The sequence below is a fragment of the Pleurodeles waltl genome, chromosome 4_2 (genome assembly GCF_031143425.1).
Source record: "Pleurodeles waltl isolate 20211129_DDA chromosome 4_2, aPleWal1.hap1.20221129, whole genome shotgun sequence".
In the NCBI taxonomy this organism is placed as follows: Eukaryota; Metazoa; Chordata; class Amphibia; order Caudata; family Salamandridae; genus Pleurodeles; species Pleurodeles waltl.
In genome coordinates, this window is record NC_090443.1 from 1035377064 (window position 1) to 1035395179 (window position 18116).

Below are 18116 nucleotides of genomic sequence, written 5' to 3' on the forward strand. Positions count from 1 at the left end.
TTTTTTAATGGTGCCCTAGATACTGAGTTTAGGGATTATGGTTATTTGGACAACTCTGTATTTGGATTTACCCATATTAATGTGATTCATTTGAGAGGGCATTTTGCAAAGTGTGTTTTTCTTACACAGTGGATTACATTTGGAAAAGTATTAAACCCAGGCATTTCTGAAATCTAGACACCCAGGTGAGCCCAGGGTGGACAATACATTTTATTATCCAGAATGTCCTGCAAACCGCAAAGTTTGGCTACAGTTGTGCATTTTCCTCTCATTTCTATGAGTTGAAAGCTGTGGAATCTGCGGTCTCCACATAATTCGTATCACCCAGAGTATGTACACTTCTACCGATAAAAATGGTACCGCACTTGTGTGGGAAGTAGAGAGCTTAAAATGAAAGGTTTGTCAGCCAAACAACTAAAGATGTGGTACTAAAAGTAAATCTTCAACTCCGTTAAAAACGACAATGAGAGAAAACACACAATCTTCCACACATCAAAATCTAGAACTAAATCAAGATAACAAAGTGAATTCTGTACCACAAAGCACAAACTGAAATAGCCATCAACAAAAATATTTGTTTCTAACTTAAGTTGAATACCAGGGACCAATAAACTAAAACCTAAATGAGGAATATTTTTGATGCTCAGCCACAACTAAAATTGAGTACTAAACCTGTAGAACGAGAACCAACTGTCAGACAGCAAAATAAATCTTTTTTTTGCAACTGAAACTAGAACAAAAAATAAGAATAATCGAAATTACATCTTAGACACAAACAAAAATACAACCACAATAAGGGCAAATGTGACTAAATTTGTGCACGGAAAGCAAAATATAAAAGACAAAAACATTATCTTAAGCACGTGTAAAATTATAACTTAAAATATGGGAGTGTTTAACTGAGTAGTCAGTTCATCTAAATCAGTTGATAAAGTAAGGGGCATGAAAACCTGATTTTCTGAAAAAACAATAAAAAGAAACAGGGATAAACAAACACAATCCTCTAGGTACGTAAGTCAAGAACTGAAATAAGGTACCAGTAATAACATTTCTGTGACCTGAAATTCTGCACTGAAATAAAATACTCGGCAACTCATATTTCTGTGAGTTAAAACTCAGAAGTAAATTTAAATATTTCCTAGCTTTTTCATGTCCAACCCTCTACTTTGTTAGACTTTTCAGGCTTCATCAATTTTTACAAAACATTGCAAATTCTTTTAAACATATTTGAAGATACATTGTGGCATTCCCGGGTTCAAAGGGGATAACCCCCACTGTTGGTCAAAAACATCAGAAATTGGTGCACCCATACGCTAAGGCCACACATATTAAACACTGGAGGGGTAACAGTGATGCACCTTGTCAAGGTAGCGAGGCAGCAAATCGGACAGCAGCTTCTCCGTACATCTGCTTATCTCAGATGGCTTAAGGATGGCACAGTTTCCTGCAAGAGAAAAGGAAACTAGTGTTCATCTATTGCTTTGGACAGCACTGGTGTACTTGTGGGTGAGTAACAATTCCATGAGCTCACATGAGTTTCGGAATCTCTCCATGTGCTTTCAGCTTCATGGACACATTTGGCCAGACATATGGCTTGAGCTGATGATCAAGATCATGACGGTGGGGATGGCGTAGGAATGGTGTGGATGACTGGTGGACCATGGTGCAGAGCAGTAGCTGTGGTGGTGGTGCAGGAGAACATCCCTGTGGGATGATGTAGAGTGTTGGTTGTGGTAGTGCTGTAGGAGTGTACCTGTATAGGACGGTGCAGAGCACTAGCTGTGGTAGTGGTCCAGGAGCGTGCCTGTGTGGGATGGTGTAGGAGTGCTGAGCGGTGGCAGTGGTCATAGAGTGTCTCTGTGGCATGGTGCAGAGCACTAGCTGTGGTGGTCGTCTAGAAGCGTGCCTGTGTGGGATGGTGTTGGAGTGCTGAGTGGTGGCAGTGGTCATAGAGTGTCTCTGTGGCATGGTGCAAAGAACTAGCTTTGGTAGCGGTCTTGGAAATGTAGGAAATACATCTTTTCTGTTTGTCACCCAATATTTTTGCCTCTTGCTGGAACACTATGGGGGTCATTCTGACCCACAACTGCAAAACCTCCAAAAATCCACCCTCCACTGCAGTCCGCCACATCAGCGGCCAGCGGTAAACTGGAGAAGACCAAACCTCCACCGCCACGCCAACAGAAATACGCCCATCCCATTATGACCCGCAAATCCACACAGCGGTCATTCAACCGCGGTATTCCATTGGCGGTACACACCGCCGCGGTCAAAATACACACACCTTTACAAACCCCTACCACATTGGACAATTTGAAAGGCACACACCTGAAACACATACACACACCACTCCCACACATCCAATACCATATAAAACACACACCCACATCACCCACAAACCCCTACCAACAAAAACCAGAGACGAAGGAGAGAGAGACACATCAGAGAATAGATAGCCAGACACACAGAGGCACACCACAACATCACACACACCACATAGAAGCACAAAGCACCACACACCAACACACACATCATCACATACACCACCCCACACCTCATACACACCACCCCATGGCACCACAAAGGCACCCACGCTTTTCGGACCAAGAACTCCGGGTCATGGTGGAGGAGATCATAAGAGTGGAACCCCAGCTCTTCGGCTCACAGGTTCAGCACACCACCATAGCAAGGAAGGCGGAGCTCTGGCAGCGGATCGTGGACAGGGTCAACGCGGTGGGAAAGCATCCCAGAAATCGAGAGGACATCCGCAAACGATGGAACGACCTACGGGGGAAGGTGCGCTCGATGGTCTCGCGACACAACATCGCAGTGCAGAAGATTGGCGGGGGACCCCCACCCACTCCACCCGAATTCACAACATGGGAGCAAGAGGTACTAAACATCCTGCATCCTGATGGCCTCGCTGGAGTACACGGAGGAATGGACTCTGGTAAGTACAAGGCCAACCACTTCACCCCCCCCCCCAGCATGCTAACCCCCACCCTCACCCCCAACCCCCCAGCACACATCCTCCCTGAGAATGTCTCCCCAGCACAACCCACCCAACACCAACCCCTGCATGCCATCCCCAAACTATGGACCCCCATCACCTAAGCATGACCACTGCACATACCCATCCCCCCCCCCACAAAACACCCTCACAACACCTCCCCCAAGGGAATGCCAGCACTGTGGGACAAGGGCACCCATAAAACGCAAGCTAATGCACACACAGAAACAATAACCATACCCTCTTACCCCATGCAGGACCCGAACGACAACACACCGGTCAGGAGGGACCAGAAATGTCCATCCCACCCCCGGAACAGGCCCCTAGTGATGACAGCAGCTCTGTCGACCTGGAACCTGACGACCAGCCCGGACCATCGGGGACCTCTGGGCAGTCGGTTCCCCTCACCCAGACACAGGCCACTGCAGACCCAACCCCCTCTGGGAACAACAGCACAGCTCCCACCCAGCGGGCCCATGCCTCTGTCTCTAGGACAGGTCAAGCAGCGGTGTGTCTACCACTACAGGGCCCCCAGGGTAACCCACCAACCCAACAACAACAGGGACCTGGGGGCAGTGGGAGTGGGCACACCGTCCAGGGGACAGAGGCCCAGGGAAACAGGGCAACTCGGAGGGCTGCTGTGCGACAGGGGGGGGAGGAGAGGCCCAGGGAACCCACTCTCCAAGAGGCCCTCACCACCATCATGGCAGCCTACCACCACTCACAAGAGACGATGGCGACGGTACTGGCCAGGTTCCAGGAGATCCAGGCACAGCAGGAGCAACGCTACATGGGGTTCAGCGACCAACTCAGCAACATCTCAACCGCTATGGAGAGCATAGTCCAGGCCCTGAACCGTATAGAGGACACGTTTCGGGACCATGTGGCATCACACAGGGCCCCTGTCACTAGCCAGGAACAGGAACAGCCTACCACCTCCGCCGGCGCTAGTGGACAGGAGGCCCCACCACAACGACAGCCCACCAGAACCCCACCTCCTGCTGAACAACAACCGCCCCGCAAAAGGAGCCTGAGATCAAAAAAACCGACAGAGTAGGATGTCAAGTCCCCCGCCAGCATCACATACCCCCTAAAGTCCTCCCACTGTTCCACATTGCCACCCTGTCAAACCTTGAACTGCCCCTGCTCCATCCTGCCACAGGCATATGGACAATGCACCTGTGAGACTGAGAACTGGACTCCGCCATGGACATTACTCCACCCCCACCCATCACTGTTTCACTATCATGTACCAATATCTATGCACTAATAATAAATCACACATTGCACTGAAATCAATCAGGACTCAGCCTGTCTTATTTACAAATGTATGACACATTACATATCAATTACGTATTATTAACATTGTGAATTACACATACCGAGGTAACTTAGCATTAGTCCATGGGCCAACCAAGCCGAGGTCACGCAGTGGCTCATACAGCACAGAAAAGGGAAGGGAAAATCAAACATCATGTTTATAGTTCTGGGGGGAAATCGACAAAGTTGAGATGCAGGAGGCTTTCAGGAAATGTAAAATGGCATGGGTGATTATTACCTGTGTGCTACTGGAAATACTGTTCTATTACTCTGTCCCTGTTGTCTGTGTCGTCCTCTGAGTCTTCCTCCTCTTCACTCTCCGCAGGCTCCACAGCTGCTTCAACACCACCATCTGCACCATCCTCCTGCAGGAAAGGAACCTGACGTCGCAATGCCAGATTGTGAAGCATACAGCAGGCCACGATGATGTGGCACACCTTCTTTGGTGAGTACATCAGGGATCCCCCTGTCATATGCAGGCACCTAAACCTGGCCTTCAGGAGGCCAAAGGTCCTTTCGATGATCCTCCTAGTTCGCCCATGGGCCTCATTGTACCGTTCCTCTGCCCTGGTCCGGGGATTCCTCACTGGGGTCAGTAGCCAAGGCAGGTTGGGGTAACCAGAGTCACCTATTAGCCACACACGTTGTCTCTGTAGCTGCTCCATCACATAGGGGATGCTGCTATTTCGCATCACATACGCGTCATGCACTGACCCTGGGAACTTGGCATTTACATGGGAGATGTACTGGTCAGCCAAACAGACCACCTGGACATTCATCGAATGATAACTTTTTCTGTTTCTGTACACCTGCTCATCTTCTTTTGGGGGTACCAAAGCCACATGGGTCCCATCAATGGCACCAATGATGTTGGGGATATTTCCAAGGGCATAGAAATCACCCTTCACTGTAGGCAAGTCACCCTCCTCTGGGAAAATGATGTAGCTCCGCATGAGTTTCATCAGGGCAGACAACACTCTGCTCAAAATCTTTGAAAACATAGGCTGAGACATTCCAGATGACATGGCCACTGTTGTCTGGAATGACCCAGTTGCCAAAAAATGGAGGACTGACAAAACCTGCACCAGAGGGGGAATCCCTGTGGGTTGGCGGATGGGGGACATCAGGGCTGGCTCCAGCTGGGCACACAGTTCATGGATAGTGGCACGGTCAAGTCTGTATCGAAGTATTATATGGCGTTCTTCCATTGTCGACAGGTCCACCAGCGGTCGGTACACGCGAGGATTCGTCCTTCTCCTCGCAAGTCCCAGCGGACGGTGCCTAGGAAGGACAACATGGAGCACAGAGTCAGGCAAACCACAGGTACGTACAGACAGCTTGCACAGTTAAAGAATGGCAATGTGTGGCAATGCAAGGCCTAGGCCTGTGTGTCGCAGTCAAAATTAAGCCATGTAGGACCTTGAAATGGCGGCTGCCTGACCTGTGAAGTGGGACAATGGGATGTGAGGTCAATGCGCTGGCGGGGCACACCGTGGCGGTAGGCGGTCGAAGACCGCGGCGCAAAGCCGCATTGGTTAACATTGAACCCTATGGGTTTCAGGAGCCAATGACGATGTGCGCCGGCGGTCGCGGTACGCACCGCCGCGGTACGCACCGCCGCGGGCGTGACCGCCATTTCCTAGCTGATTGATCACTCGAGACCTGATCATCCACAGGAGAGGACCTATACTGCAAGTGCTGCTGTGACCTCGGTCTGGAAGTGACAATGGCTGTTGCGACTGGGGAAAGGGCCCCTGCCTTCACGTCTGAAGAGTTGGAGAAGCTCGTGGATGGGGTCCTCCCCCAGTATGCGCTACTCTACGGTCCTCCAGACCAACAAGTGAGTACACCGGGTGCACATGGAATGGGCTATGCCTGTGTGGATTGGGGTGGATGTAAGTTGGTGGGGTGGGGGGCGAATGAGGAGTGCAACGCCCGACAGATGAGAGCATGTGCCATATGGCAAAGTTGGTGGGGGGGCCAATCACATCTAACATGCAGGTCATTGATGATTTCCTCCTTTCCACCCTGTACATGTCAAATAGGTCAGCGCCCATCAGAAGATCGAGATTTGGCGTGCCATCGCCAAGGAAGTCCGGAACTTGGGGGTCCACAACAGACGGGGCACCCACTGCCGCAAGAGGTGGGAGGACATCCGCCGCGGAACAAGGAAGACCGCAGAAACACTGCTGGGGATGGCCTCCCAACCTAGGAGGGGTGCCAGTCGCACCATGACCCCCCTGATGTCCCGGATCCTGGCGGTGGCCTACCCTGAATTGGATGGGCGCTTTAAGACATCACAGCAGACACAAGGGGGTGAGTATCAGCACATTCTCCTATCTTTCTGCGCAGTGGAGGCGTCTGGGTGGGGGAGGAGGGCTGTGGGTGACATTAGGCCAGGGCGCTTTCTGTAGTGTAGTCCTCTCCCTTAGGCATGGCCCTGTGCCCCCGGCCCCCACCTCTGTAGGGTGACAAGTACAGCCATTGAAGGTCCAGCATCACCCATGTGCGCGTTTGACGTCTCTTGGCCTGTTGTCCTAGTCAGTAGTACTGAGTAGTGTACCCCGAATGCGCGGCTTAGTGCATGAGGCTCCTGTGTCTGTCCTCTCCGCCAACGGTGTTGACATTGCATGCACTCAACCTGGTCTTCTTTTTTCTCCCCCCACCCTTTCTCTTCATCTTCTTGTGCATGTGTGCATTAGCATCATCAGGCGGAGGAGATTTGGCATCGGAGCACGAGGGAGCTGCAGGACACAAGGCCCCGGTGGGCCCAGGAACAGACACCGAGGGCACCAGTGATCCGGAGGGCAAGGGGAGCACCACGACGGGGACCGCTGGTGAGAGCAGCGACAGCAACACGTCCTCGGATGGGAGCTCCCTAGCGGTGGCGGCAACATCCGGGCCCCCCGCCTCTACAGGTACAGCCGCCACCCAGCGCACCAGCCCCACCCTCCCAGCAGCCCCTCAGCCTACGCTCCGTGCCCGCTCGCCCAGGAAGGCGCGCGTCTCCTTCGCCCCAGGCACCTCAGCCCCTGCCCCTGTTGCCCCTGCTGCCCTCAGTGCGGAGCTCATTGACCTGGTGAGGACGCTCATTGTTGGGCAGACGACCCTTTTGAATGCCATCCAGGGTGTGCAAAGGGAGGTGCAACAGAGCAATGCGTACCTGGAGGGCATTCATTCGGGTCAGGCTGCCCATCAACGAGCGTTCACTGCTCTGGCCTCAGCACTGACGGCAGCCATTGTCCCTGTTTCCAGCCTCCCTCTTCTTACTGCCTCCAGCCTGTCTCTGTCTCCTGTTCCTCAGCCTATCCCATCCACACCATCAGACCAGCCTGCACACACCTCAACACCCAAGAGCAGCTCATCCAGACACAAGCACCACAGATCCCACAAACACTCACCCAAGCAACACCCAGATGCAGACATTCCAACAGTCACAACCACCTCTGTGTCCTCCTCCTCCTCGTCTCCCTCCTCCCTCCCTGTGACGTCTACACTCACACCTGCATGCACCCCAACATCAGCCAGTGCTTCCATCACCACCTCACCCTCCAGTACAGTCCACACTCGTGCAGTCACCACCCCCACTGCCATGTACACGTCCCCTGTGTCCTCTCCCACTGTGTCTGTCACCCCCTCTTCCAAGACTCACAAACACAGGCAGCCACCCACCCAACAGACATCCACCTCACGACAGCCTACAGCACCAGCACCTTCACCCAATGACAGCACACCTGACTCTCCTACAACCACATCCTCTTCCTCCACTCCCATCACCACTTCTCCTACCCTTTACCTTGGACCTAAAAAGCTTTTCATGGCTAATCTTGACCTCTTTCCCTCCGATGAGCTCCCCCCTCCATCTGCAAAGAGTCCCAAGAGCACCGCAGCCACCACCAGCCCAGCTTCGAGTGTCACTGTTGTGCATGGGATCTGGAGTCCACCCTTTGCCAGCAGTGACACATCGATCAGCAGCAAGGACACGTCCAGCCCCCCCCCCCCCGGCAAGAGGACCCGCAAAAACAAGGGCCGCCGTGCGAGGACTGACAGGGCTGCCCCCAAGGAGCAATGTGCGGCCACTTCACCAGCCACACCATCTAGGGGAGGCAAGGGCCCGAGAGCCCCATCAAAGGAGCGGAAGGGCAGCAGGAGCGCGGAGAAGGTGGACCCCACATGTCACATCCCAGCTGGGAAGGAGGACACTAAGGAGGCCAGGAGTCCGTCCCCGAAGGGTCCAGAAACGTCACGGTCCGAGGGCGACTGAGCAGGGAGTCCAGGCCAGGTCTGGCTCCCTTGACCTGCTGGATGAGCACCGCTGAACAGGGCCCGCCGTGGAGAAGAGCACCGCTGAACAGGGCCCGCGGTGCAGAAGAGCACCGCTGAACAGGGCCCGCGGTGCAGAAGAGCACCGCTGAACAGGGCCCGCCGTGGAGAGGAGCACCGCTGAACAGGGCCAGCCGTGGAGAAGAGCACCGCTGAACAGGGCCCGCGGTGCAGAAGAGCACCGCTGAACAGGGCCCGCGGTGCAGAAGAGCACCGCTGAACAGGGCCCGCGGTGGAGAGGAGCACCGCTGAACAGGGCCCGCGGTGGAGAGGAGCACCGCTGAACAGGGCCCGCGGTGCAGAAGAGCACCGCTGAACAGGGCCCGCCGTGGAGAGGAGCACCACTGAACAGGGCCCGCCGTGGAGAAGAGCACCGCTGAACAGGGCCCGCCGTGGAGAGGAGCACCGCTGAACAGGTCCCGCCGTGGAGAAGAGCACCGCTGAACAGGGCCCGCCGTGGAGAGGAGCACCGCTGAACAGGGCCCGCGGTGCAGAAGAGCACCGCTGAACAGGGCCCGCCGTGGAGAGGAGCACCGCTGAACAGGGCCCGCCGTGGAGAAGAGCACCGCTGAACAGGGCCCGCCGTGGAGAGGAGCACCGCTGAACAGGGCCCGCCGTGGAGAAGAGCACCGCTGAACAGGGCCCGCCGTGGAGAGGAGCACCGCTGAACAGGGCCCGCCGTGGAGAAGAGCACCGCTGAACAGGGCCCGCCGTGCAGAAGAGCACCGCTGAAGAGGGCCCCGCCGTGAAGATAGGCACCGCTGAAGAGGGCCCCGCCGTGAAGATAGGCACCGCTGAAGAGGGCCCCGCCATCTCAAGCACCGCTCCGCTGGGCCCTTCATCTCAAGCACCGCTCCGCTGGGCCCTTCATCTCAAGCACTGCTCCGCTGGGCCCTTCTTCTCAAGCACCGCTCCGCTGGGCCCCGCCGTCTCAAGCATCGCTCCGCTGGGCCCTTCTTCTCAAGCACCGCTCCGCTGGGCCCCGCCGTCTCAAGCACCGCTCCGCTGGGCCCTTCATCTCAAGCACCGCTCCGCTGGGCCCTTCATCTCTAGCACCGCTCCGCTGGGCCCTTCTTCTCAAGCACCGCTCCGCTGGGCCCCGCCGTCTCAAGCACCGCTCCGCTGGGCCCTTCTTCTCAAGCACCGCTCCGCTGGGCCCCGCCGTCTCAAGCACCGCTCCGCTGGGCCCTTCATCTCAAGCACCGCTCCGCTGGGCCCTTCATCTCAAGCACCGCTCCGCTGGGCCCTTCTTTTCAAGCACCGCTCCGCTGGGCCCCGCCGTCTCAAGCACCGCTCCGCTGGGCCCTTCTTCTCAAGCACCGCTCCGCTGGGCCCCGCTGTCTCAAGCACCGCTCCGCTGTGCCCTTCTTCTCAAGCACCGCTCCGCTGGGCACCGCCGTCTCAAGCACTGTTTATGGTTCACTGTGCCCACCTTGCCTCCTCCTTGACCAGTGGAGACTGTCATCCACCTGATGGACTGTGGCTTTGCACTCCCCAGGATGGTACAGTGGGCAGCCCACCCACTGTAGAGACATTGAGAGACTGTGGCCTTGCACTCCCCAGGATGGTACAGTGGGCAGCCCACCCACTGTAGAGACATTGAGAGACTGTGGCTTTGCACTCCCCAGGATGGTACAGTGGGCAGCCCACCCACTGTAGAGACATTGAGAGACTGTGGCTTTGCACTCCCCAGGATGGTACAGTGGGCAGCCCACCCACTGTAGAGACATTGAGAGACTGTGGCTTTGCACTCCCCAGGATGGTACAGTGAGCATGGTGGCTCCTCGTGGATCTGGCGTCGTGGACTCATGTGGCTGTGGTGCCCCCCCCTTCCCTTCCCCCTGAGGTGCCTGTAGTTTTTACATCTGATGCCCCTGCAGTGTTCTCTCCAAAGGACTCAGGTCTCCTGTGTGGGCTTTGCCCTTGTTTCTCAAAACTTTGCCCCACAGACATGATGAATTCGTAGGATGTGCAGGACTTGTTACTTCAGTTATACACTGATGTGTATATCATTTGTTTTCTTGTAAATATCTTTCATGGTTGTACGATAATTTTCAGGAGCTTTTTGGTACATAAATATTTATTCCAAATTTGATTATGTCATAGCATTTTTCAGGGGTGTTTGGGTGGTGTCACTGTGACTTGTTGTTCTGCATTGGTGTGTACATAGTTGGGGGGGGGGGTTGCATATGTGTGTGCCCGTAACCTTTCGTCCTCCCCCCTCCCGTGTGTCGTAGGTGCAGTACTCACCGTTGTCGTCTGCGCCGGACTTCGTACTCGTGGTAGATGAGAAGGTAGACGAGAGCAGGTAGGATGTTTAATTCGGGTTCCATGCTGTCCTCCTTCCTCCTGGAGTGCGTAGTGGTGTGCGTTTTCCCGTTCGTAGTGTGTTTCCGCCGTGTTTTTATCGGCGGTGCTCCCGCCCCGGAAAAGGTGGCGGATTGGTGAGTTGTGATAGTGTGGGCGGTACATTGTCTGCCGCATGGCTGTTGGCGGTGACCGCCGCGCTGTTTGTTTGTACCGCCGTGGCGGGCGGAGTGTTAAAGTGGCTGTCTGTGTTGGCGGTTCCCGCCAGGGTCACAATTCCATTGTTTTGACCGCAAGCCTGTTGGCGGGTTGTCCGCCGCTTTAACACCGACCGCCAGGGTTAGAATCACCCCCTATATGTTTGCTGGTTTTAGAACTCTGTGCACTTTAACCATGCTAACCAGTGGTAAGTGCCTGTGCGCCCTCATTAAAAATGTTCGAATTGGCATTTTCCTAATTGGCATATTCAACTTTGTATAAATCCATAGTATATGGTACAAAATGTATCCAGGCCCTGTAAGTTAAATGTCATTAGTGAACTGTAGCACCTATGGTACCATTCACTCAGTGATAGTGTAAAACATGGCTTTGGGCCTACCATTGTAGCATGATTGTGGCAGTTTAAATGATGTGATCCAACTTATCAAAACAAGCCCTTTTGACAGATCAAAACCTCCCCTTTAAATAGTAGTAAGTCACCCCCATGTAAGCATTGCAGTCCAGAGGGCAGAGTGTGTGGTATTTAACAGTAAGGCATGTAGAAATTGAATGTAAACATGTCCTTACAGTGACTAGCATCCAAAAGCTATTTTGCACTGTGGCAGGACTAGCTGTCCTAAGTAGAAAACAACCAGAGTACAGATTAAAAATCCTTATATTACATTTTGGGAATGGGACTGGGACTGTCGAGAAAAATAATTAAACCACTATTTTTAAGATTAATAAAAAAACAATTCAATGGTGAAGTAAGATTTTTAATAAGTAATAAGAAAATATAACTTTTAGAAAGTTACCTTTTCCCCGCCTGAAACTTGCATTTGCTCTGCCACTTCTGCCAGTCAATAATTAGCATTTAAAAAGATCTGAAAAAGGGCGAAGCCTCCCGAAGCAAACAACAGACTGACCTGAGTGGGCAGAGATTCCTCTGAAGCCTGACAGAATATGCAGGGTGGGGATGTGAGCATCCTTTTAGACATTACAGTGCCATATGGTGCTTGGTCTGCTGGGTTTAAATTTAACACTCAGGGGCGCACTTAAAAGGAAGGGAAACAGGATGCCAAAACACTGCTTGTATACGCACTGTCCCTTACTTTTGTTCTACCAGGCTTCTGTCTCTGGGTTTATTGTAACTGCACTGACTTCCCCAAACTGGATTTTAGTGTTAGATATGGGAGGTCATAGTACACTCCCCATACACACCCTAGCTGTCAGTTTAGTGTCGCCAAATACTTTCACGACCTTGAAAATGCCCTTGGTGGTAGGGTTGCCCACAAACGTTTACCACATTAGTTAGGGTGTGCCCAGGAGTCATTCCCACCTATTAGCTTGTGATAGGCATAAATGTGGTGCCTCCGGGCACCCACGTCAGAACACTCCTGGACATGAGGAAGATCAGAAGAGGATTAAACATACCGCCTATGACCTCAGAAAGGGCCCAGAAAGATTGAACCTGCTCACGCTTGTACTCACAACAAAGAAGTGAATTCCAAGGGTCATGAGGCTGAAATACTGTTAAAGCTACAGGAACACAACTAACCTGGTTGGTGTATCTGACCTGCACTTCATCACGGTCAGCATCAAATTGCACCTAGGATCTGGTCTACCGCGACTATCATTGTCACTTTATTCTGGGGATTTTAATTGCTTTGCATTTCAACTTTATTACGTCCATAGAATGTTTCAGAAGACCTGCTGTTGACAGAAGCATGCATCTTTACAATGGTGCTGAGAACTCGGTGCAAGGGTGGTGTAGAAACGTGCCTCTGTGGCATGGTTAAAAAGTGTTGAGCTGTGGAGGGCAGCTAGGAGTTGCCTCTGTCAGATGGCGCAGCGTGCTAGTGGTGGTGGTCTGGGAGTGTGTCTGTGTAATGGTGCATAGCTCTAGTTGTTGGGGTGGTCTTAGAGCATGCCTCTGGGACTGTGCAGAGTACTAGCCGTGGTTGTAGTCCATGGGTGTACTTCTGTGGGGCACTGCAGAGCAATAGCTATGGCAGTGATCTAGAAGTATGACTCTGTGTGATGGTGCAGAAATACTGAGCTGTGGCAGTGGTCTATGATCATGCCTTTGTGGGATGGGGCTGAGGACTGGCTGTGGTGTTGGCCTAGGATTGTGCTTTTGTGGGACGGTGCAGAGCACTGGTTGTGGTCAGTAGGTAAGGAAAGAGGACTATAAATCAGAGGAGGCATGTGGGCCGTCTCACTGGCTACATGCTGAACATACTAAGTCTATTATCGCTGAGATATGTGCCTTATGGTGTTTCATGCATATATGTCAGTCCTCACTTATGCTGGACCTTGTTGTCCTCTGATTTTCAGACAATAATAAATATTCTGCTGTCTCTGTTCCTCGTTTTTGGTCTTGGGCACCCTCTACCTTTCCCAGTGAGGGCTGCGCACAAACAGCATTGAGATGGTAGTGTTGTCCACTGAGTTGGTTTCATGTACTTTCCTATGAAGTCATGGTTGTTCAGAGTGTTTCTGGCTGGAAAAACTAGGCTGAGTACATCACAGTTCAAAGTCTGGGGCAGTCCTGCCCGATGGACTATGAAGTGGGTTGCCTCTGTGTCCTATTTCACCCATCGGGGTAGGTACCACCTGGTCCAGCTTCCTCCAGCTCTTGGGAGATCTTTCTTTGGCAACCTCCGTATGGTGTATGCAGCACTGTGCCCATGAAGGTATCTTGCATTCAAGTTCTCCCTATTCCTGGATCAGACTGCAGTTTTCCAGGCCACACCCCCCCTCACAATTAGACATGATTCCCCTGCAGCATTCATCCAATGTCAGGCGCTCCCACTCATTAAGGGTGGAAACCAATCACTGCGATGCTTCAGTCTTACTTCATGAGAAACAAAACACAATGCTTCTCCCAGTTCCTGGAAGCTTAGAAAGGCCAACAGCAGTGCAGCCTATTACTTGCTCCTGCGGGGCACTTTACACCTTCCTCACATTACTGCAGATGCTAACTACGCGCTCGCAGACGTGGGAGAGCAAATAAAAATTTAGCCTCCAGGAACTTCAGGCAGGGAAAAGGTAACTTTCTAAGTTACTTGTCTTTAATATTCATTACAAATTGGACTTCACCATTAAATTGGATTTTTAATAATTATTACAAATAGTTGTTTATTTATCTTTCTGGCTAGTCCCATTTCCGAGATATAGTATTAAGATTTTTAATATGTACTACAACATCTCCAAACCTGCGGCCTGGTCTCCCTGTACACCTTCACAAGCTGTAGGGAAAGAAGCCCCTGCATAGAGTAAGAGCATTGGCCATACAGTGTCCCACTAATGCGCTTGTACACTCACCTGCACCAATCGCCCCCACCAGGGGGTTCAGCACTAGTTGTAATGGATAATTCCAGGCGCCAATGATTAGGACCACACCAAATGGATCCTTCCGGATAAAGGCCGTGTCCAGAGTTGTCGCCTGTAAGGGACAGGATACACAGTTCATACCATACCAGTGGCCCAGTTCATTACCTAGAGAATCTGCAAGCATTGGAGAAGGAGCTGTGCTCTCTTCTTGGGAAGGCCAGGCACATCCCAAAAACATCTAGCCAAGTCATACTGAGAATTATTAAAACTGCTTAAAGCACCCCGATTAAGATTATTATTGAGTCATATCAGTGTGCTGAACACGTACTGAGTATTCTGAACTGGGAAAAAGCTTGCAGACTAAAAAACATAAGTGTCAAAACCCTTGCATCAATTTCTGGGATATATCAGCACGGCAACTACTAGTGAGCTGTGATTTAAATAAACTGGCTTTTCTGCACTTGCAGCAGGAGCCACTTTGTTAGAAATGGGGTCTCTAGTTGGCAGAGATATACACCCTTGTCCAAGTAGGGACCACAATCCTAGTCAGGGTAAATCACACACAATCCAAGTTATCATGTGCCCACCCTCTGGTAGCTTGGCGCTGAGCAGTCAGGCTTAACTTAGGAGGCAATGTGTAAAGTATTTGTGCAATAAATCATGCAATAACAGTAAAAAACACCACAAAAATACACCACACAGGTTTAAAAAAATATGAGATATTTATCTGGGTAAATTAAGGTCAAAACGATCAAGATTTGATAAGCACAAGTTGAAATAGCACTGTTGCAATAATAAGAAGAGTCTTAAGTCTTTAAAAAGCAACAAATGTCTCTTGTGTGCACAAAGTACCTGGTATGTGTCAAAATTAGATGCACGAAGACCGCAGAGGAAGAGATGAGTGGAAAAAGGTAGGTGTGCGTCGGATTTCTGGACGCGCACAGATGATGCGTCTATTCTTCCCACGCTGCAAAGGCTTTGCGTAGATTTCCAGCACGCAGTCTTGTATCCTCACTGCGATGCGGGCCTTTTGATGTCCAGGGACGATTTGTGGAAATCCTGGGCATGTAGGACAAAGTCACAGGTGCTGCGTTGATCTGGTGGGCGATGCATCAGAGTTTCTGTCGCACGGCAGGCGCTGTGTCAATTCCTCACGCAGGAAGTCGGGCTGCATTGTTCCGGTTCGGCGATACGTCGATCCGATGGGCTGTGCTTTGAAGTTCCGGTTGCAGCGCTGGCGCTGCGTCGATCTCCACTTCGGGAGCCGGGCTGCGTCATTCCGGTTTGGCGATGCGGTGATTCTTTCACCGCTAGGCAGGCTGTCGGTTGATTCCGGCAGGCTGTGCATCAGTTTTCACTGCACAAGGAGTTCCTTTGAAGAGATGAAGTCTTTTTCGCCCTGAGACTTCAAGAACAGGAGGCAAGCTCAATCCAAACCCTTGGAGAGCACTTTTCAGCAGAGCCAGAGGCCAGCAAGGCAGTAGGGCAACAGCAAGGCAGTAGTCCTTCACAGCAAAGCAGTCCAGGTGAGTTATTTGGGCAGCCAGGCAGCTACTCTTGGCAGGTTGCGGGATCTGGTTCAGAGTGTCTGTTACTGGAAGTGTCTGAGTTGGTAGGGTCAGGGACCCAGCTAATATACCCAAAAGTGCCTCTGAAGTGGGGGATACTTCAAAGTGGTTTTGAAGTGCACAAGGTCCCCATTCAGTACAGGTCTGTCTGCAAGGGTCCCAGTAGGGGCGGGTAGCAGTCCTTTGTGTGAGGGAAGGCCACTAGCCTTTGAAATGTAAGTATCAACCCCTCCACCCTTCCAGCCCAGGGAGACCCATTCAGTATGCAGATGTGTACAAGTGTGACTGAGTATCCTGTGTTTGTGGTTGTCTGGGTGAAATGCACAAGGAAGCTGTCAACCAGCCCAGCCCAGACGTGGATTGGAGACAGGCTGTAAGGCACAGATGAATTTTAAGTGGAGAGAAATGCTCACTTTCTAAAAGTGGCATTTCTAAAATAGTAATATAAAATCCAACCTCACCAGTCAGCAGGGTTTTGTATTACCATTCTGGCCATACTAAATATGACCTGTTTACACCTTTCTGATTAGAATCTACCACTCAAACAGTATCTGAGGGTAGCCCTAATGTTAGCCTATGAAAGGAGCAGGCCTCACAGCAGTGGAAACCGAATTTAGGAGTTTTCCATTACCAGGACATATAAAACACACAGGGATATGTCCTGCCTTTTACTTACACAGCACCCTGCCCTAGGGGTTACTTAGGACCTACCCTAGGGGTGACTTATATGTAGCAAAAGGGGATTTTAAGTTTTAAGTCTTGGCAAGTACTTTAAATGCCAAGTCAAAGTGGCAGTGAAACTGCACACACAGGCCTTGCAATGGCAGGCCTGAGATATGGTTAAGGAGCAAATTATGTAAGTGGCACAACCTGTGCTGCAGGCCCACTCGTAGCATTCAATCTAAAGGCCATGGGCACATTTAGTGCACTTTACTAGGGACTTACAGGTAGATCAAATATGCCAATTGGGTATGAACCAAGGTTACCATTTCTGCAGTTGGGAAATTGTTTGCCCACGAGGAATCCCTAGGGGACCCCTCAATGTGTCCTATGGATCAGGATATCTGTATCCTGACCCCTTATATGTTTTTGCACTCTTTTTTTCCCATTCTCCCAGCCAAAGTGATAAACAAAATAGCAGCCACAACTTTTCAGTCAAGTTGCGGCCAGCCAATCACGGTCTTGCTTTTCCTCCCGGATCCACGGGATCCCTATATATCTATATTTTTAAACTCTAATATTTCAAAAACTACTGAATGGATTTACACCGGATCACAAAAAACACACTTTCAGACCAAAAGCTAGCTTTTCCTTCCAGCGGTTCAGGATGTAGTCGTGTTCAAAATCCCTATGGGAAAATTCATGGGGAAAATGTGTTTTGGGACCCCCCCTTTTTCTCGGACCCTGCTTGATGGATCACCCAGTAGCTGAATCGACTGAAGTATAAATTTGTAAAATTTCATGAAGATTTGTCAAGCGACCGCCAGGAAGGGGTTTGTGGGGGGAGTGTGTGTGTGCGTATTTATCTCAACACATAACCTACAGAGAATTGAGAGACTATTTAAGGAGTTAATCAAGCCAAAAGACCTCAGAGAGATTGTAATACTTTGCAAAACAGAAGGTAGAACAAGAACGTTTCAACTTTGCTAAAATAAAAGAGACACAAATTTCTACCCATCTAAAAAAGAGAGAAGCTATTTCTCAGATGAGCTCAGGTAATGAGTAAAGTAAAACTGTTGAATGTAATGTTGTTTGAGTGAAAGTGGAGACAGCACAACGTGAATACTTAGTAATAATTTTCTATAGGTGCCTCTTCAAGAAACTACCGCACTAGAAGAGCCAGTCCAGTAGTGATGTAGAAGCACCAGGCATCTGAGACAGTCTCTCTTATTATCCCCTTCCCTTTTCCCCCCGCGGGTGCGTGTAGCAGGTACTCGTTATCTGTTGCAGGTAGTGGTGGTGAGGATTGAGGGCTAATCTTCTGCTCCTGAGGAAATTGTTATCCAGTACCTTGACACCTTGACTTTGGAGACTGGACTGGGGCATTAGACCTG

General features: G+C 51.2%; 1 protein-coding gene across 1 annotated transcript in view; it reads right to left on the bottom strand.

Annotated features, from left to right (window-relative positions):
• The window catches only part of LOC138293660 (aldehyde dehydrogenase family 3 member B1-like), a 106528-nt gene that overhangs the window by 35677 nt on the left and 52735 nt on the right, over nt 1-18116 (bottom strand). The window contains exons 4-5 of the mRNA XM_069232956.1: nt 14486-14606; nt 1359-1444 (exon numbers count right to left, since the gene is read on the bottom strand). Coding sequence (XP_069089057.1) covers nt 1359-1444; nt 14486-14606 — 207 coding nt within the window. The remainder of the gene's footprint in view (nt 1-1358; nt 1445-14485; nt 14607-18116) is intronic.